Source organism: Carassius gibelio, chromosome B10, assembly GCF_023724105.1.
Source record: "Carassius gibelio isolate Cgi1373 ecotype wild population from Czech Republic chromosome B10, carGib1.2-hapl.c, whole genome shotgun sequence".
Classification (NCBI taxonomy): Eukaryota; Metazoa; Chordata; class Actinopteri; order Cypriniformes; family Cyprinidae; genus Carassius; species Carassius gibelio.
The window spans coordinates 21,194,707-21,216,581 of record NC_068405.1 but is presented as its reverse complement, the minus strand read 5'-3'; the positions used below and the strand labels follow the sequence as shown (position 1 = coordinate 21,216,581).

The 21,875-nt window shown below is 36.1% G+C and overlaps 2 protein-coding genes and 1 long non-coding RNA gene across 3 annotated transcripts; all 3 read right to left on the bottom strand.

Moving 5' to 3' along the window:
* Positions 1-1,925: 1,925 nt before the first annotated feature.
* Positions 1,926-4,848, bottom strand: LOC127966847 (uncharacterized). The gene is made up of 4 exons (XR_008155713.1): positions 4,540-4,848; positions 3,225-3,396; positions 2,961-3,101; positions 1,926-2,826 (listed from the first exon to the last, which is right to left on the bottom strand). It is a non-coding gene; the product is annotated as an uncharacterized LOC127966847 (long non-coding RNA).
* Positions 4,849-10,983: 6,135 nt separating this feature from the next.
* LOC127966916 (BTB/POZ domain-containing protein KCTD9) lies at positions 10,984-14,680 on the bottom strand. Its single transcript, XM_052568282.1, has 12 exons — positions 14,499-14,680; positions 14,279-14,400; positions 14,141-14,184; positions 13,947-14,046; positions 13,232-13,287; positions 13,011-13,139; positions 12,779-12,846; positions 12,360-12,455; positions 12,131-12,280; positions 11,902-12,007; positions 11,696-11,829; positions 10,984-11,612 (listed from the first exon to the last, which is right to left on the bottom strand). Exons 1-12 carry the CDS (start codon positions 14,544-14,546, stop codon positions 11,496-11,498), a joined length of 1,170 nt encoding a protein of 389 aa, XP_052424242.1. The 5' UTR covers positions 14,547-14,680; the 3' UTR covers positions 10,984-11,495.
* A 910-nt stretch (positions 14,681-15,590) lies between these two features.
* Positions 15,591-21,871, bottom strand: LOC127966304 (beta-centractin). The gene is made up of 11 exons (XM_052567202.1): positions 21,664-21,871; positions 20,706-20,770; positions 20,194-20,269; positions 19,826-19,951; positions 19,345-19,469; positions 19,050-19,266; positions 18,848-18,940; positions 18,408-18,582; positions 18,264-18,325; positions 18,144-18,184; positions 15,591-17,206 (listed from the first exon to the last, which is right to left on the bottom strand). The coding sequence occupies exons 1-11, from the start codon at positions 21,709-21,711 to the stop codon at positions 17,104-17,106; spliced, it is 1,131 nt and encodes a 376-aa protein (XP_052423162.1). The 5' UTR covers positions 21,712-21,871; the 3' UTR covers positions 15,591-17,103.
* Positions 21,872-21,875: the final 4 nt, after the last annotated feature.

The window sequence follows — 21,875 nt, the reverse complement described above, 5'->3', positions numbered from 1 at the left end:
ATTAAATGAAGTTTACATATAAGCTGTAGACACAAATTGACCTGCCATTAAAGCTTCTCATTTGACCTCAAACAACCTGTTATTATTTCTAGCAGGGATGACATTCTGTATTGACGAGGTTTTTTACTTATTGATAGAGCTGCTTTTGTATAAATTACCGTTAATGTTTTTAATATCTAATGAAAGTGAACAGATGCTCTGGCACCAGCAGCTGCTTTGATCACAACACAACTGTGGCATGCAGCACGGCCGAAACACAGTCAGATTCACATTCATAATCAGAATCAGAGGAGGGTTTACAAAGGCACCTTGTAATCAGGCACAATGTGCAGAACACATGTTAGCAGTGGCGGCCAGAGAAAGATGTGTTGGTGGTATTGCATGAAACTGATCAAAGACTTTATCAGCTGTAAATGATTAGCACTCGCAGACTCACAGCTTCATGTTGCTCTTTTTGCAAACGAATTTGAATGTTTTCATTTCACGCTCACTGTCAGGTTCTCCTAAACTTAGTTTCTTTATAGAGGAAGCTGGTTTTGGAAGCTACTGACACTTTCCTTTCGGAAAATGACATCCAAATTCCAAGGTTTGTGGTGCCTCTTAGTTGTTTTCAACTCCGAATCTGGAAGTTCTGAAGTGAAGCGAGCCGTTTAAATGTGCCTGGGTTAGTCCTCTCAGCATTTAGGAAGTGTTAGCGCAACTTTATGCCACAGTGGCAGTGATGGATGCTGAGGAAAGCAAAATGCGGTTTTGCCGGGCAAAGCATCACCACACCCAGATCGCCAGAAGGAGCAATCCGGCAAACACAGATCCGACGGAAAGCACAGAATGGTGCAAACCGTTATGATTTGCAGTTAACCAGTCTGCACGAAGATGAATGTATGTGCATGTCATATCATGATCAGTGAGATCACAATGCAGGCTGTGGACGGCCACACAGCTGGAAATGCAGTAATGGTGAGGTCATGTGGTAAACGGTTGCCACTTCTGTCACGATCGTCCATTAAATGGGAAATGCATCCAGTATTTTCAGTATCTGAAAGCCTGTCATTACTTGCAAAGTTCACAAGGGTTGCAGATTTTCAGAAAATTACATGCTTGCGTGGTTTAGCATCATTGCATATTCACAACCCTCTGTGGTGCACCAACAAATGAAACGAGGACCTTAAAGAACAAAGGGTTAGTGAATACCTAGGTCTGCGGTCGTGCTGTGAATTCTGCACAGGCAAGACACAGTTGGGCCAAAACCAGTCTGTTTTGGTACTTTCTGATCATGGCCAGAGTGTGGCTTTGTGCTGTCTAGGGGTTCGGTTGCCCAGTTCCTTCTATGACCTTGCATTTAGTCATACTGAGAGATTCACAGGAGGATAAAAATAACCGCTTCAATATAAACACGATCAGGTTCCCTGCGAAAAACAAATGATTTCTTGACTTCCAAAACCAATTTTTTTAAATGTTGCTTTGTTGTTTAATTGTTCTACTTGTTTTTAACTAGTTTATACTTTAAATAAATGGAAAAGATGCACTTATAAATACAGGGAAGCCTTAATGTTTGTTGCTTCACAAGTAAATTTATCTTGTTTTTTTAGATATTGTAACTGGAAAATTAGACAAAGCCATGTGCTTCCAATTTCTTCTTGCACACATATTGATTGATTAAAAAATATGAAAAATAAAAAGACTTAAGTTGTGCCAATGACTTTTGCTTAATATATATATTTTTTTCTTTTCTTTTCACAGACAATAAGCTATTTCATGAATCACAAAATAAAGAAATATAGAAATGTATCATTAGAGGACGATCTTAAAATGTCAACCTGGTTATGCAATAATGGTTTTGCAGAGTAAACTCATGATAAAGGTTTATTTTTGTTACTATATTATAAAACAAACTATAACTAAATCCACGAAAAATTTGAATTTGAATTACTTAAACATTAGCTGGAATAAAATAAATACAAAAATTAATAAAAAAATTATAATCATTCAGTTTGACTTCACTTTTACTAAACCTAACATTTTAATCAAAATGAATGAAAGTGACATATTTTTACATTTTTAAATTAAAACTTATAAATATTAATTTAAAAAAACTATCTCACCAGTTGTTTATCAACATGCATATTGGCTTTTTATTAGTATTTATAAAGCACATACTAATGGATTATGCGGCATAATAATATTTAAGATCCCTTAATCCATTCCATACCCAAATTTAACGACTACCTTAATATCTATGAATACGCAGCAAATTAGGAGTTTACTGAGGCAAAAGTGAGAATTAGTCCCCAAATATGTGAACAAAATAGCTGTTTCTAATAAACAGTTTCATGACCCTGATCCCTATAAACTGTATTTTTACTCAATTTAACAATTTATCTAATAATCATTGAAACACGAATACTAGACCAAAACACGTCAGGATTTTGAGTTCCTGGAGATATGATTTATGTACTTCTTGAACACTTGTTCTTTGTCTTCTAGTCGTATGAGTTTCTTGTGCTGTAAGGACAGACTGCTGTAATGTTCCCCTCGGTTTTTCTGCTTTCAGTCATTTTTGATGGTGAGATGGATGGAAACGTTGTTGTGAATAACACTGGCTGGTCGGGGAGTGTCTCTGGGTTGAAGCTGGAGTTCGTGGCAGGGTCTGGGGCTGAGGTTTGGAGACATTGATGGGCTGAGAGAGCAGCTGGTGGACGGGCTGCTTGCCGAGGAACCGTCCACATTTCCGTATTTTTAACCTTGCCTCATTCTGTGGTGAGTGCCATCCGTCACTGTGCTGTGCACTTCACACAAGAGTTCAACCGCTGGAGATCTGGCGGAGATCTGCATGATTTGAGTTAAATAAGGGGCCGTTTAGATTAGTTAAAGAGAAGGAAAGCATTATTAACACATTCTGAAAATGAGGGAAACGTTTTTGTGCTTTAAATGGAGCGTTCACCCCAAAATAATTTACTCACCCTCATGTCGTATCAAACCTGTATGCATTTCTTTCTTCTGAGCAAGTTTTTTTTTTTACTTCCACTGACAAAAATACCATGAAAGTCAATGGGAACTGAAATGGTTTGGTTTCCTTCATTCTTCATCATAACTTCTATTTTCTGCAGGAAAAATAAGTCATACAGGTTTGAAACAATATGAGGATGAGGAATCAGTGACTGATTAAATTTTTTTTTTTGCAAACTGACTTAAAGACATAGTTCACCCCAAAATGAAAAACTCACCCTGAAGCCATCCTCTGTGTAAATGACTTTCTTCTTTCGGATGAATACAGTCAGAGCTCTTCTAAGCTTTATAATGGCAGTGGATAGTTGTCAAGATTTTGAAGCCCAAAAAAGTGTGTCCATCCATCATTAAACGTTCTCCACGTGGCTCTGGGGAGTTAATAAAGGCCTTCTGAAAGAAAACAGTTTTACACAAGTTTGAGTAAAAAAAAAAAAAAATCAGTATTTAAAACTTTATAAACCGTAATCTCTATAGCTTCCAATAACTGTTGTACACAGGTAAACGAAAGAGTGGCATCCGATGGATGACGCAGGCGTGGGGTAATCTCCGATGAGAATTTACTATTCTCACAAGAACCAAGTTTTGTTTACAGCAAAGGAAAACCTCTCCTTCTTGGCTTATATCAAAATCTTATATCGAATTCTCCAACATTTTTCTTTACAAATACTTTTTCGTACTTCTAATTCGTGGTTTGTTTAGTTTTGCTCTCTCCTCTGCACTTTCACATTCATCACTTCTCACCGAAGCTTACGCTACGCCTACGTCCTTACGTCATCCGCTGGAATAACACTCTCTCGTGAACGCACGTCCGACAGAGAGCAGAAGCTAGAGATAACACTTGATAAAGTTTAAAATGGATATTTTTCTTATGAAATGCATCAATTCACTTCAGAAGGCCTTTATTAACCAGAGCCGTGTAGTACTTTTTATTATGGATGGACACACTTTTCTGGGCTTTAAAATCTCAACATTCCATTCACTGCCATTATAAAGCTTGGTAGAGCCTGGACATTTTTTAATAGGACTCCAATTATATGAATCTGAAAGAATTAAGTCATATACACTTGGAGGGTGAGAAAATCATGGAGTAATATATATATATATATTAACACATTTTTTTCTCAAAATAATAATCTGTGGAGACATACGGTCTCAATGTGCTCTCTATTTAATCTCAGTCGAGTCTAGGAGAAACATTCGAGCTATTAAAAATCTTATTTGTGATTTTCTTTTTAAAAAATCTTCACATTTTCAGTTCATGTTTTTTTCTATTAATGTGGTCTCTAAGCAACATAACATATATACAATTTATACTCACACTATAGATGACAGAACATCCTGTGACTCAATGATCAAATAAACCCTCTATGTGGGTGTTTTCTCCACTGTGGGACGCCCCATATTATTCTTCCTTGTGCAAATGAGGCATAACAGTGCCTCTGATCACCTGACACAATCAAACTCCGTCCACATTCAGTTTAATGTTACAATGTGTATGTATACAAAGTCCAAACTGAGAGTATTTACACTTACTGTCTCTGTGCGATGGGCAGGGATACATCGGTAGACCGCTGGGCACCTCTAAATCACCGGAGTTCGGAGAAGCTGGGACCAGGGCCTTCGTCAGCAATCACCAATGTTTATTGTTCAAGGAGTGAGCAAATGCTCTGCGGGATCCTGGAGCAAACAAATACACCGCAGCCTCAGCAGGGCATAAACACTGGCAGCCCCCCTCGCCCTCCACACAGGAAGCAGCTCTGCGGACGGGGGGTGTGGAGGACAGCTGAAAACACACATGCCACGCTACGTCAACATTCACGGCCACATTTACAGACGTGTCAAATTTAGGATATCCGAAGTGGTGGACTTCATTTCCTCAAATCATGAGACAGATTTCTGAAGCTCGTCCAAGATCTGACTGCTAGTTTTGGGATGAGAGCTGCATGGTTTCTAGCGGCTCGTTCAGCAGCTGGAGCTGTTTTATCTTAATTGAATGTCTTGGTCAAGTTGGTTTGGGCAGGTAGACCACCTGACGGTATTTTACAATTTTTTTTAAAGCATGCAATACTGCCAGAATAACACTTTAAATCAGCGGTTCTCAACCAGGGGTCTGAAACCTCCAAGGGGGCTTCATGTTGACTCAAAATGATAAAAATAACTAAAAATGTTAAAAATAAATAATTAATTTTTGTCTCTTATGAACCAGGATTCCCATCTTCTTTGAAAACATTTACAGTATGAGGCAACTTCATTGTAAAAGCATGACTTTAGATCATGAAGTCACGTTAAATCTAATAAGAATTTTATTTCTGTTTAGAATGAATATACATTTATGCCAAGCTCGAAATCCTTTTTTTCAGGCAGAAATTGTAAATTGTATATGATTTGTCCATTATTTTCAGAATTTCAATTTCTAGTTTGAAATGTTAATTTTAGTACCATTATATGCTATTTTAATGCTTATTTGTTATTTTGATTTGATTTTTTTATAATTTATATTTTCACTTTGTTATTATTATTTTTTTTAAGTTAAGCTTATTTAATTTTAGGTGTTTAGGTTTTAGTTAAACTAAACAAAAAATGGCATATGCCAAGTGAAATAAAATCTGTTTAGGGTTTTTAAAAACATTTCATTTCATTTCAGTAAATGTTTATCTCAAGTATTTTTAATGGTTTTAATTTAGTCAACTTTATAATCCAGCCTTCTTATATGTAATTCTGGATCTACTAAAGTAGACACCAATATTATTCAAGCAACAGTTCAGCTACAAATAAAAATTCTGTCAACATTTACTCACCCTTTTGTCGTTCCAAAACCATACACTGTTAATATCAAATATCATAATATTAATGTTGCTTACTACCATAAAGTTTAAGCATACAGTGACAAGTGGCTATCAAGTTCCATAAAGGAAAAAGAATTATAAAACGAGACTAATGTGCCATAATCCAAAAAGTATTATATAACAGTTATTACAATACAAATATCGATTTATGGATATTTTTCAGCACTTTTGGCCATGGCTATATATGAACAAACAAAAGTGCCCATATACCAACTTCAGTCATCAGGCATATTCATTCAATAGCATATTTCCTGATTATGCCATGAAGCCCCTGTGAGCCCGTGATGGGGATTCCTGTAAGCGTCTGGCATCGATTCAGGCTGCTGCTCTGTAAAAGAATGGCAAGTTAGAACCAGAGCATTGTCTAAATTAATCAGAGATGATTTATGAATGTTTCTTTAATAAAAGAAGTTTCAGAAGCCCTGCCCTCTCATCTCCTCTCTGAGGCCCAATGTGGCGCCAGCTGCCACCAGCTCCAGATGTGTTTCTGTCTTTTCTCCACACTGTACCCATCGACCACACAATCTGGAATCTGGATGGTGCCAACAAAAGCCCTGCCGACTCTCCACCACGCCTCTACATCTCCAACAACACACGTGTGCGGTTTCCTCAGCAAGACTGCTCAGTGTCACCCATTAAAATTAACACACACACACACACACATAGACTCTCTCCAGCTCAGGTGTGTGGGATTCATAATTCCTGAGGGAAAATATCTGAAAAGTGTCTTGTTTTGTCATCAATTTTTTTTTTTTGTTAGAGCAGCCAATGGAGAGCATGCTTTGGGTCCAGATAATCTAATTTTAACATCCACCAGCAGAGGTGACCTGGCCTGTTTTTAAAGTGTATAAAGTCTATTAGTTAAAAAAAAGTGTATATTTAGCAAATTATGCAACTGTGGCCACAGAAAGAGAAACAATGGGTGGGTTTATGATGTGCATTTATTACACCAGGGATTGTGTAATTTTACCCATTGGCACATCAGGCCTTGTGTGCTGGTGACAGTGTGTGGGTAAAATCTCATGAACCCCAAGAATACTACAAGGCCACATGTCAATCAAAAAAACATTTTTTTTTATTACAGTGTCCCTTAAAGAAAAAGAAGCACCTATTTTTAGAAACATTAAACAATTTCCACCATGAAATTCCTTTCAAAAGCAATCATTAATGATGATAAACTGCAATAATAAATCATACCGACTAATGAATACATGTTTTTATTTAAATATATAATATCTGTAAATTAATAATAAATATAGTAAATTTGATATTTGACATCTTTTATGATGTTGTAAGGCATGTTGGTCAGTTGATGCTATATAAATGATGTTTTATACATAAATAAACTTTGACTTTGATAACACGAACATAAATGTTCAATAAAAATTATAATTTAAAATAGTATAAATATAATTTTAAAGTTCTTATGCCTTTATTTGCATAAATGTTATAAAACATCCATTATAAAACTTTGTTTTAATAAATTCATTCAATTAAAAACACTAGATTACAGTTTTTTCAAGCGTAAAACTGTACTATACATACATTTTATATATATATATATATATATATATATATATATATATATATATATATATATATATATATATATATATATATATATATATATATATATATATATATATATATATATATATTATAGAGATTTGCAGTGTATAGGATTTTTTTTTGATTATTCATACATTTCAACATTGATAACAATCACAAATGTTTCTTGAGCAGCATATCAGATCAGAATAATTTCTGAAAGGTCATGTTAAGAATGGAATAATGATACTGAAAATTCAGCTTTGCATTACAGGAATAAATATATATTTTTTAATATATTCAAATAGAAATCAATGATTTGAAATTGTAATAATATTTCACAATATTACTGCTGTTACTGTATTTTTAATTAAACAAATGCAGCCTTGGTAAGCATAAGAGATGTCTTTTAAAAGTTTATCTACCAACCCCAAACTTTGAATGATATAGTGTAAATCAGGACATTAGTGGTTTTGGTGAGCCTCACACATGCATGTTAGTTTTACACAGAAGGGCAGTGGATGAAGGTTTTCTTGTGCTACTAAATAGGCACCTTTACTCCTGTATTACCATAACCAAACATCCCAACCACAGTTATGAAATAACCTGCGTTTAATCCGGCTGGCATTTCACACATTTTCTGTTGCTTTGATACCACAGAAAAACCCAACTGTACTTGGATGATAAATGAAGTGTTGTTGTATCATTCTGGGTTTTGCTTAAATACTCCCTGGTGACTTAAAAACAGAAACAGTGGTAGATCTTTTCTGCAGCCAGCATACAACACAGGCCGTCTTTAATGCAACCCAGATGGCCATTAGGTCTAATAACTCTGCGGTCGTCCCCGCTGGGGCTCACAGGAAAGGAGTGGGGAGTTCTCGGGTCAGACCGTCCCTGGGCCGGACGCTGGCGGGCCTGTGGGTAGAGGAAATGGGCGGGAGGAAGGGCCACATGTGCGTGTGGGCGAGTGTGGGCCGGCTACTGGAGCCAGTCGTGAGGACCGTCCATTTGAGGAGGACAAACACACACTCATACCTTCACACCCCACACTGAGGGAACGAGAGAGAGGAGGTGAACGTGGGGTGCTTGACCGTGCACCATTTCTGAAGTTGCAACTTTAGTTGAAAAGCCCAAAAAAATATTTAAGCAGGAAATGTGTCTTGAAGATACACAAGAGCAGTGTGACTGAAAGTGCACGTAAAAATGCTGGAAAAATGACTTAACTGCGAATGCAGGATATTCCGCAGAAGTTCCTTGGAAATACGGCGCTAAAATAACTTGTAAACATCCGAATCCAAACCTCATACCACAATATCAATGACTTATCTAGTCCAAACAAAATGTTGCTTGTAAGTTTCCCAAAAGTGAAGCACCTGAAATATCAGCAGTGCTGGCTGAGTGATTACCATATTCATATACCAGCACTGCAGCAATGATGCATTTTTGTTGGCCAAACCAGAAGTGAGCGTCACCTTGGTTCTCTTAACAAAAGAACAAACAGGATTTTTCCCCCTTGACTTTCAGATTATTGCAGAAAATTAGATTTGTGACCAACAAAACCAAACCAAACCAAATAAATGTTTAAGCTTCTTCATGATAATCCTCTCAAACGAACACAACTTTCATGTATGAAGCCTAATTACAATCTCCTGATGTAAAACGCATAATATCATAGGATATAAACTAAATACAAAGTCTTATGACTTCAACGTCACCACCATGAAGCTAGATGGGTTTACGTGTTCGGTGTGATGAAGTGTAGGCCCATTTAGCCATTTGTTAGCAACTAAATTTTTCAAGACAAGTAAAACTTTAAAAAGGAAGTACTGCAATATGAAAATATCTTGAGCTTATGTTAACCACAGGCCTTTCGGGCATTTAACCAAAAACCTATTGACAGGGACGCTAATAACCTAACTCATTTCCAGGTTTTGGACTATAAAAAAAACATCCCTGCAGAACTCTTTATTAACCAAATGCTGTTTTAAGAATATTATGGATAAAAGTGCCTTAAAAGTTATTGTATGACTACAGAAGACTTGGAATACAGTGCACGAGTTATATGGAGTAGCTTCATTTTGGAGCTTGACAGATCTGGTCCTTATTCAATGTCATTACATTAAAAAGTTTTTTTAATGGTGTTGTTAAGCACTATCAGAAGCAATTATATATAACAAAATATTTAAGTGTATGACTTATGAACACTAATAATCACAATTCCTCCGCCAAGTAATCTAGTGCATTAGAAAGGCACATTGTTAACTCGACGTACTTGCGTGATTTGGCTAACTTTTTTAATTCTTCTGAAAATTGTACAATTATGACTATAACATGGCATCTGTCAGAGTTCTGCACAAGTGTAAATAATATTTATACCTAATTGCTGGGCAGATGTTTAATACTAGCCTACAGGGAGTTCAGGCAGCAGCAGATCTGTTCATCTGCTCCTGTCGATGGTTTTTCCACACACTCAGGTCTAATCAATCAATCTCTGTGGCAGCGCATCCTGGCGAACAGGTTTCACGGTCTGCTACAGTACTTATGTGCTGTGATGAGCTACTGACTGTCATGGATGAGCGGAGACTGTTCCCCGAAGGTGTAGATGGCAGCACGGCTCATCAACACGCATTGAGGGTGGTGTTAGAGACACTGCTGCCCCTGCTGGCGGCTTGATGAATTGCAGCATTATGATTTTCCTCGTCTTACCGAATCTGTTGTTTTATGACATAGCATACACTAAGCAAAGTAAACTTATGTTTCGTATTCATCGTTTAACGTTATAACTACTGACATTTTTTATATGGTTTATGATATTTTACTCAAACAATTTATGTTTATGAAACACATCAAACAAGGCTGTTAAGATTTTGTGACATTGTCTTCACAATTAAGCACATAAAAAGTCTTATTACTGTAATTAATTTGACCTTTTTTCTTTTTTAATGATTCCTATTATCCTCAATAATGATTATCATTAGTTTTAAACTATTTAGCATTCAATATTTGATTTTCTGATATTGAATTTGATTTAAATTTGGGTATAGTTGATTTTAATTTAAATAATTAAGTCATGACAACAATTTTTTTTAAAATAGATAATCAGTGTAAATCTAGTAATATTGCGGTATTAGTAAATTTTAAGAACTTGTTTTTTAATTATTATATTTTCTGTTTTGACTTTAATATTAGTTGGGAGTTTTAGTCATTTTATTTATTTATTTATTTATATATGTATGTATCTATGAAGTTATATAGAGAGTGCTTGTTAATATAAACTAAAACTAAAAAAACTGAGAAATGATGCCTTGGCAACTAGCTGAAATTATTTCATTTTAAGTAAAAACTAAATTTTTTATGGTAATGAGAATAAGAGTGAAGAGTAATGAGATTGAAATATCTGTGCTAAATTGTCATAAAAATCAAACAATCTATACAAACCATACATCATTTGTTAATCCGATCAAATTTATTAAGATACTAACATTAAAATTAGAATTCTCCTCTTACAATAAATGAACTGTCTGCCCTGAAACAATGCATTGCAATTGTGAAAATAGTAGAAAATTAAAAAGCCAAAAAGTCCTTTCAGTCTCCAGTGTTTGACTTTATTGGACCATTAGAGGGCTGGGGACATTAAACTAGCAGGTTTCAGCAGATGTTTTCCTCTCTGCATGCAGCACAGTCCAGGAAAGCCACGTAACAGTAAAACAAGCACAACAGTTTAAAAATGACACGTATGAAAATGTATCAAACTGCGTATTCGCAGAACAGCCACATTCCTAAATAAGAATCAGATGCAAAAACACAAATATCAGACGCTCAGTTCACAGACCAGCAGTGATACATGTAAAAGCTTGGCACAAATATACAGTGTAATGCAGAATATCACAAATCTCGTTCGAAAAAATAAATCTTGCATTGAGAAATGGAGCAAACACCATCTATAATAATGCAATGCATCACAATAAATGATCTGAGGCAACAGTAGACAGCAGATGAACAGATAACATCAACAGGCATAAGGTCACATGACAGTAAGTTTGCAGGTACTGTAGGTTTTTAATTAAAGCTGCTCCGTGAAGAGGCTGGAGGAGGCTATCTGACACTCTGGGACATGTGCAGCGGTGTCAGCATCTCCTCAAAAATGGCACCCTTCACGTTGGAGCCCCGCAGGTTCGCCTCCTGAAGGTCACAGCCGGACAGATCACAGTTCTGTTCGACAAAACAAAAAATAGAAGAAGTGAAGACATGACAAACTACCAAAGGATTCTGAAACAAAACTGATGTGCGCTCACCTCCAGATCGGTTCCTGCCAGAGTGGCCCCCCGCAAGTTACAGTTCTTCAGTTTGGCGTTCTTCAGCGTGGCCACCCGGAGGTTTATACCCGTCATCTGACTGCCCTCCATATCCACCCCCTTCAGATTGGCTCCTGTGAGGAAATGACAAGAGTTACATACTGGGAAATATGAGATCCAAGAGAAGTCAAGTGTGCTCAATTTACCCTCTAGATTCGCTTTAAGTCCTGCGGGATCTTCAAAATTACAGCCTTTGAGAGACGCCCCTTCTGCATTGGTGCAAAGCATTTTCACACCCTGTAAATTGGCACCCTGGGAAAGACATGCGAAAGGACCAAATCAGTGTCACAGACAGAAAGACATAAATGCAGGATAAATGCTACAACAAAAGGAACCAAAAGACATGAGTGAATGTCTAAAACATGATATCCTTACATCTAGATTGGCGTTGGAGAGGTCTGCTCTCTCCAGGTTGGTACCACAGAGGTTGGCGTGTGTGAGGTTACAGCGGCTGAGGTTGGCCATCTTGAAGTTGATGTAACGCAGATCAAGACGAGAGAGATCCGCCCCGCTAAAATTCAGGCCCTGGGAAAAACAGTTTACATTGATATAATGTACAATAAAATGAAAAATACATCAGTGTAAATATTCAGTTACTTCATACCTGACATCTAAGTTCTGATTTAGTCGGAGTGGCAAGCAGAAAGCGCACAAACTCTTTGCGGGAGATGGGCGAGTGATCTTCGGGAGGCTGGGAATTCTGAAGCAGGACGAAACAGTTCCCTCACTGTTATTTATGTCCACATTAAATAAATCAAATTTTCACCTTATTGTAGGCAAGGCAAGGCAAGTTTATTTATATAGCACATTTCGTACACAATGGTAATTCAAAGTGCTTTACATAAAAGAAAGTAAAATAATCATGAAGAAAAATAACAAAAATAAAACAAGCAATTTTAAAACTTTTAAAATGATTAAGACATTTAAAAACAGTTAGAAAATGATTTTACATAAAAATAAAATAAAATAAAACATTGAAAATATAGTGCAATCAAAGCTAAACTTTTTAGCTTTTTTTCTTACCTTAATAACACCTTCAAGCTGCTCAGCGAGACGTTCAATTCCAAAGAAACGAGCTTCTTCAAGCACCCCTGCATAAAATAACCCTCGATAGGTACTCATTTCACATGCAAAGAGTTTAGCCAATCATAACAGAGCTCATTTACATATTAGAATGTGTGTTATACAAAAAATATAAAGGTGCAGTTCCAAAAGCAGTTTATATGTTGTATATACCATGTCTCTGCTCTCTTACCCAGCAGATTGATGCCGTCATTAATAATGAGCTGTCCATGTCTCAGGTAATTTAATATGGGCTCAAAGTAATCTGGACTCCGATCAATGAGATACGCCCCTTGCTCGTCCTGTTTGTTTCCCCAAACATCTGCCAGGAAATGACAAAACAGAAAGAGCAATATGAATAGAAGTACATGCACAAATTATATTTGGAACATTAGACACTGGTTCAGTTCTCACCCTTGTCTCTGAACATGTGAGCCAACATGCTCTCCGGTTCTTTGACCAAAGTGCTCCTAAAAACAACCACAGAAAAGTGTTAAAGCATTAGATTAATCACACAGCAACAGCTGTGACAACAAAAAAAGGTTAAAAATTAAAATACTTGTCAAAATTAAAATGAATTATAGTTAATATTTTGCATCACTAAAAAAGATTTTGTGACATAATTTCATTAAAATTGACACATTTCCCACAATAATTCCCTTTACTGTAATGCTGTAATGTTTGAGTTGCTCAAACTTTTTAATGCAAAGGGCCAATTAAGTAAATGCTACATTAACTATACTAAAATAAAATGTTTTAGATATTTTTTTTTTACAAAATGTAAGTAACCAAAAAAAAAAAAAACAGTTTTATTTTTTAAATGAACTTCACTTAAGGTTTTTTTTTTTACATTAAAAAAAGTCAAAACAAAAAAAAAAATTAAAAATTAAGATATGCTGTAATGACATATTTTTCCCTGCTCTTGTGACATGGCATGGTGGTTTGGTTTGGGCATCTCCGCTGTAATGCATTCAGAGATTTTGGTTTTTTATTAAATCCCATTAATTTCATCTGTTAATATCATTAAATATGCTTAACATCTTAATAAAGAAAAAAAAGTTAAAATCAGCATAATTAAAGGCATGACAACAAATAAAACCAGACTAGTATGATCTGTTTTTGACATCACCGTGTGGTTGTGAACCGTCGGCCTCCCACATTGAGGGTGATCCAATCAGTGTGTGCCCAGGAGAGAAACTCATGTGAACTTTCTATGTTATTTGGTGGATCTGTAGGACATTATTAAATTAAGACATTTTAAGGCAACTGAACACAGATCTAAGAGAATCACACACCAAATCAAAGTTATTATGTTATACTCACCAACAAAATAATCTCCTTCCGATATATACAAGACATCATCATCTCTGTTCCAGAGAAACAGCACGTTTTATGTTTATAATAATATACACATGTAAACAAAGCGGTTGTATGCACTAGATAGCTAGTTATTGTTCTTACCTAATAAGGGCTATATCATCAATAAGACCTCCTTTCCCATTGTATATGTTGGCAGCTTTTATTCCAAATTTTGTGCTTGCAACTGACAGTAGATCAGCTAGAGTTCCATAAACTGCCACCACCTGATAAAATATTGAAAGGAGCAACAACGTGTGATTTATTCAGGAAACACGCCTTTAATTATATATTAGGCAGACAATAGATAACAAAACACACTCACCTTGCCATTGTATGAGGTTCCATTTACAAACAGCGTGACTCTTCTCATGTCCGTGCTTGTATTGTGACTCCTCAGTGTCTATATTTATTGTTTTTAAAAGTCCACGTTACTGTAATTCATTAAACCATTTCCGACTACTGAAGAAGGCTATTTACTTCCGTCAATACTGCGGCCAATCAGGGACTTTGAAAATAGAGCGCGGTACAACAACGCAGAGTCCAAAGGTGGGCGGGATTAAAGGACCGAATGTCTTTTCTGATTGGTCAGGTTCGATAGAGCAAAATGATAATATATTTTTATTTATTTTTTTGTATTGTGGATTTACATTTCAATGGATACTGACATTTCTCTCTTCTCGTCATTTAATACAAAATTATTGTCAAGGCCGATTTTGGAGTAACACGTAGACGACGAGGTCACGTGGTGTTTGTCACTTTTCTCAGCGCTGGTTGTAATGGTCGAATCAGTCAAAACTTCAGCAGACTTGAAAACCACTACTGTTAATAACATCAGCAATAATTTACATAATGCACAGAAGCTTATTCCAGACAGCATTAAATTATTTATCATACTGTATTTACAAAATTAAATGAAAAAGCAACAATTGAAGAAACACAATTTATTTTTTATGTTTTATTTCTATTTTTACGTCAGGTACTAACTGATGAGATTGATTTAACAGGTGATATTTTGTATGTGTTTAACTGTATCAAATACTAATTTAAAAAAACCTTACTTTTTTTTTTTTTTGAATGGCTCTCAATGGAGAATTCGTCTTTCTGAGCCATTATCAACAAGTGTTAAAATGACCAGCTTTATAAAATAGTCAATTTTTGTGACTTTTACGATATTTCATGCTCACTATTAGCAATTAACTCTAATATGTTATTATATAATTTTAATATAGTAAATTTAGGGATCTTTAAACTTACATTTAAAAAAAACTAATATGAATTTCTGGTGTACTACAAAGTCACACAGACTAAATGTGACAAAACTTCAGCAGACTTGAAAACCACTGTTAACAACATCAGCAACAATGCATAAGCAGACAAACACACTGCTCTTTGTTTACACAGAATGCACAGAAGCTTATTTCAGACAGCATTAATTTATTTATCATACTGAATTTACAAAATTAAATGAAAAAGCAACAATTGAAGAAACAGGTTTGTACATTTGAGTCCTTTTTCGTTTATTTTTTTGTTTTGTTTTTTAACAGTTTGAATAGCAATCCACTATGCACAAGGCTTATGATGATATTTCTATCTCTATCAAAAGAAAAGCAACCGAGATGCTCTGACCTTCCAATGAAGACACTGGAGTAAGGCGATTCTTAGGTTGGACAAACTGGACTTAAACGCAACCCTGTTACCCCATCATCCCATTAGAGAGCAGCTCTCTTTCAACAAACACTACAGAAATACTAGTGCCAGAAGAGCTTCTAAATCCATTCGGCCACCCTCTGCCTTCGATATCCACATCGATGTGATTTACAATGAAATAACACACAATCTCAGTCGTTCTGTTGAGTTCATGCACTAATCTGGAATTTGGGGAGAGTCTGAATTTACATCGAGATCGTGCCACAATGATGAGACGTCTCATGGCAACGTAAAAATCACTGGATGACTTCACTAAAGCTTCAGTCAACAGCTCTGGTTCTCGAGTTAACAATATGAGGATCATGGGAAATGTTCAGAGGAAGAACATGACTCGAAAGGGCTGATGTTCGCATCAAGTCAATTTTTGTGCGGTAACAATTATGCTTTACAACTTAAAGCTGACAAACATTAATTCTAAGAGCAAAAAAGACAGTAAACAACTAGAAAGTGTTTCTTAAAAGCCGGCCCTTTTCATAAACCGATGATTCCATGTTAAAATGTGCTGTATACTAATAAGAACACTTGTCGACGTGTCAAGCAGCGATAAATCTAGCTACCTACCGTGTACTTCGTATTTCAGTATACATTATTTAGTTCCCTTGAGCTATAGAGTGGTTTCAGCTTCGAGACGGGAGTCAAGGGAAGGGACACAGACAGGAAACACAGTAGTGTCCATTAAAGTGAATTGTTGTAGTGGTGAGCGATGCCTTTTTCTATTGTATACGCTCGTCATTAACAAATAGGAATAAAAATACTATGCTGACAATTGCGACATTTAAAGAAAATGATCGATCTCTTCGGTTCTGGAATGAAATTCTTACAACAGAGTAAAACATTCACCTTCATGTTTCATTAGAATAGATATGACAATATCATACAGGGCAGGGTAAATAGTGTAATAAATATCTAAAGCGCTAAATTGAAGCATTGGCTTTGAATGAAACAATAGTTAACAGTATTGACTGATGCCCTGAAAAGCCTTTTTGTTGGTGTTTGTTGGGTGCAGAACCCGGTGGTATCCTGCCCCAGTGCCATTCGTCGGGTGTCCCGAATGAGAGCTGGGCAGGGGACACGGAAGGCATGCCTTAGCTGCGGATGGGAGGCCCGGCAGGTTCGCTGTCGGGACGGGTGGGGAGGGAGGGTAATAGAGGGAGGCCAAGCGAGAGAGGAGAGGGATGTGAAACCGCAGAGATGAGGGAGGCCAGTGGCCTTAAACCCCATTAAAATGTCTTCCGGTGGATGGCACGGGCGCGATCTTCCTCATATTCCTTCTTGGAGACCCACATCTTCTTAAAGGTGTCGAGTGAAGCCAGGATAGATCCCCTATACAAAAAAAAAGGAAAAAGCTAAAGTAAAATACACTAAAATATTTTTTAAACACATACACTAAAATTTAAAAGTTTGGGGTCTGTTCACCAAGGTTGGCTTTGTTTGATGAAAAATTAAGTAAAACAAATAAAAGTAATACTTTGAAATATTTAAAATGTAAAACAACTTTATTTTAATATATTTTAAATTGTAACGTACTGTTATTAAGCTTTTTTACTCTCTTTTTAATACTTACATTTTATTAATTGATTCATTTTTATTGCATTTCAGTTCATTTAAATTTTATTTCTTTTTTGTCAATATGGTTTTTGTCTTTTTATTATTTTTGTTTACTAAATTTATTTAGGTGTAATTTATTTTTATTTTAGTGCTTCAACTTAAACGAGCTTAAATTAGTTTCAACTTATTGTATTTCAGTTCATTCATTTTTTTGTTCTTTTTTGTCATTTTGGTATTCACTTGTCTTTTTTTTTTTTTTTTTATTGAAGTGTAATTTAATTAATTTATTTTTATTATTTGTTTTAGTTAGCTATTTTAGTGCCTCAACTTAAATCTTTAAATCTTTAATTAGCTTAAACTAGTTTAAACTTCTTATATATATATATATATATATATATATATATATATATATATATATTTTAATATCTAAAAAATAATATTGCATTTTACTCAAGCTTTAATTCAATTCAACAGTTTTAGTTAATGATAACCCTGATTTTTTAGGAATCTTTTTGGGGAATATGAATTTTAAAAGAACAGTATTTACTCTAAATATTAATCTTTTGTAACCTTATAAATGTCTTTACTGTCACTTCTGATCAATAGAATGCATCCGTGCTGAATAAAGGTATTAATTTCTTTTAAATAAATAAAAAAACAGTAGTCAAACTTTTTTGTGTAACACAGGCATATATATACACATTGCTCTTACCCTATCCATGTTGAATAAAGTCTCTCCTGTGGTGCAGATATCTGAAACAAGAAAATATATATATATTTAAAAACACAGTTCTCACACTAAGCTAACATTTCTTGGTAGTAACAGAGTCACCTTAATTTTAACGTCTTTGGGTGCAAGTTTCTTCACTTCGCTTAACAACCGGTCTCCAAAACCTGCGAGGAACAAAGATAGTGTCTCAGTTCTGTCACTGGATGGAGAACTGAAAGATGCTTTCAACTGATCTCTTCGCTCTACCTTTGAGGAGCGTGGAGCCACCAGACAATACTATGTTAGAGAAGAGCGTGCGACGCAGATCCATGTCTGACTTCTGAATGGCGAAAGCCAGCACCTCATGAATTCCCTCGCTCTCGTCTCCAATCAGATCAGGCCTGAAGAGAAGCTCTGGAGCCCTGAACCGCGCTGGACCGATCTGCAGGAGATAAACCACTGTGAGTAACACATCAACTCAATGTGAAATTAAAACTGAATCCATTTATATTCTTAGTACACAATTCTGTTGCTATCATGAGTGAGTTATCGGTCCACTTTATCCCAACAAAGGAACTTTTGCCACATTATAGAAGGTTCTGAATGTCATGTTGACTTCAGGAAGAACCTGAACTGAAACTCCACTGAATGTAAACAAAACCAGGATACGATGCTACACTAACATATATGAGCCATTTCATTCTTACATCTAGAGTGCTTCCGTCGGGGAGTGTGTATTGAGCTTTTTCAGTTTCTAGAGTTTCATCCTTCTGGGGGTTGAGGGAAAGGTAGCAGGCTCTCTGGAAAACAAAACAGCATTTCTTCATCGTTTCGTATCTAGATTATAATTTCCACCAAGAAGGAGCTGCAAAGAACATGTCGTATGAATCCCGATGTGGTGTCTCATACCTCCTTGATGGTGCGCACAACCTCAAACTCAGCAGAAGTGTGGAAATCGTAGCCTTCCTTGCGTAGGAGGAGGCGGAGGTATCGGGAGACGTCACGTCCGGCGATGTCCACGCGCATGATGGAATGTGGAATGGCGAATCCCTCGTATATGGGGACAGCGTGTGTCACACCATCACCAGCGTCCAGGACCACACCTGTGGTTCGGCCTGTAGCGTATCTGTTAGACAAGGAAACATGAGAGAGGGAACAGGAAGTCTGATATCAGGAAGAATGAAATTCAAAGCAATGAACTCACAAACTGAGCACCGCCTGCATGGAGATGAACAGCGCCGGCACGTTGAAGGTCTCGAAGAAAACCTCAGCCGCCCGCTCACGGTTTTTACTGGGGTTCAGCGGCGCTTCAGTCAGCAGTACAGGATGCTGTGAGAAACATAAAATATTATCAATGTCTGAATAATAAAGTGCTGTGCAAATTTTTTTTTTTAATGGTAATCAGAGATGGAATTAAATATAAGCTTAAACTTTATTTTCAGGTGATATTGCTACAGAAAATTACACAAATAACTATTAAATTAGATTAATAAACTACATGTAGTCACAATAGGGTTATGGTTATTGTGAGGGTTTAAGTTACTACTGTAAACATGCATAATTTACTGTTGTTATTATTACAGAAAGTGCATGTAGTATGTAAAAATATAAAACTTTTTTTATAGATGCGATTAATCGTTTGACAGCACTAATAAACACATAATACATCAAATGTAACACCGTACCTCCTCGGAGAAAGTCTGCAGCTGTTCCTTCGAATACACGTACTGCCAGATGCGCTCCATGTCATTCCAGTCTTTCACAATACCGTGTTCCATAGGATAGCGGACAGACAGCAGCCCCCTGTGCTCCTGAATTCAGAACAGAAATAAATAACACAGAAGGTTTTTACATTCTTATAACAGCATGAAATCAAAACTATTTGTCCAAGTTATAATAACTTTTCTTTTGTATGGCATACATTAAACATTTTTAACCAATAACATCGCAAGTTAACTCACAATATTATTTGGAAGTATTATGGAAGTTGACTGTATCATGAATGTAATCACTTAATAGAGAGACATTCTTCAATTCAAATAAAAAAGTTTACCTCAGCTTTGGGTCCAATGAAGAGATCACCTTCAAGGGCACCAGCCATCACCCGAACATGCTTGGGCCGTCCCACACTAGAAATACACCATTCTAGTTATTACATTACATTCACAACACATTACATTACTTAAATAAATGCCAGTATTTGTAGAGACAAAATGCAGTATATGTTCATTTGAGAAATTTGATAATGGTTAATATTACATCAATAAACCCAATTTATCTTAAAATTGTTTGGCAAGAATTTTTTATGTTTTTTTAAAAGAGACTCTTATGCTCACCGAGGCTGTATTTATTTCACCAAACAGAAAAAGCAGCAATATTGTTAGATATTACTGCAAATTAAAATAACTGTTTTATATTTGAATGTATTTCAAAATGTAATTTATTCCTGAGATGCAAAGCTGAATTTTTTCATCATCACTACTCCAGTCCTTCAGTGTGACATGATCGATCTTAAACTTTTGAAAGTTACTCCAATATAGTTATATCAAGAAAATAGTTACTTACTAATTTGGGAAACAGTATTTAGGGATCTGATCTCCAGCAAAGCCAGCTTTAATAACTCCAGACCCCTGAAAGAGAAAGTGTAAAGCAAGTTACAATGGTCTACAATTGTCCAGGAAGGTGGTTCAATATAAACGTGCAATATAAAAGCTCAAACAGTGAATGTGTTGTAAAATGATTCATATAATGATCTGATCCCTCCTTGTTTGTTCTTGAGTCATGAGACAGCGCTGGAGGGAGACACCAGAAAACCAACCATCTGTAGACTCCAGAAGAGTAAACAACCTAGAGTTTCACTAAACATCACTGATATTTTTGTAGTTCATCACTGATAAACTTTTGATAAGTTTTCATAAATTTAGCAACCTGTCAAAGAGACATTCAGACTTTGAGATCTCCCACCTTAAATCTGATTAACAGTTGGGGCTTATTATTTCTCCATCTATAGCTGAAAACTTTTAGCATTGATCAAAATCCATTTTCTAACTTATATTAACTATTTCATACTAATAAATGTGGCTGTGTATATAAGGCGGGGTCACAGCCAGCCATCTTAGCAACTATAACTCTCAAATACAGGATTTTATCTGACAGCTATTCTTTGACAACCATGCATTTTGCAGTATTTCGTTAATTTGTACAACGCTGAATCATTTGTTGAAGTTTGAGACCAATTCAAAGCACCATTGAAATCAATGACAAATCAGCTTTACAGCGATGCATCAATCTGAGCAGCTAATGCTTCAAGATAACGCAATTAAGACGGATATTACACTGTTCTGCTTTACATACTGAAAACAATCAGACGTGCATCAGACTGTACATATTATAATCTAAATAATTATAATCCTAAACACCTCTAAATTAGCATTGGCCGGCTAGCGCTGGCTTTGGCACAATGGCATTAGCTTTAGCCTCTTAGCACAGACTGGGTGTGGAGGGCTGCTGACATCATACTCACATTATCAATCACAACCGGCTGGTTGGCTATAATATCATACGACTCCATGTTCAGCCTGCGATTAGGTGCGTTTTTCGGTCAACTCGTTCGCAAGAAGCACCGTTTATGATTTTCTGTTCATGTAAACAAAAATAACCGTCGCTGCTTAGCAGAATAACCACAGGCTGAGCGGTGATACGTCAACCGAACCGCACTGTGGAGGGAGCCAATCA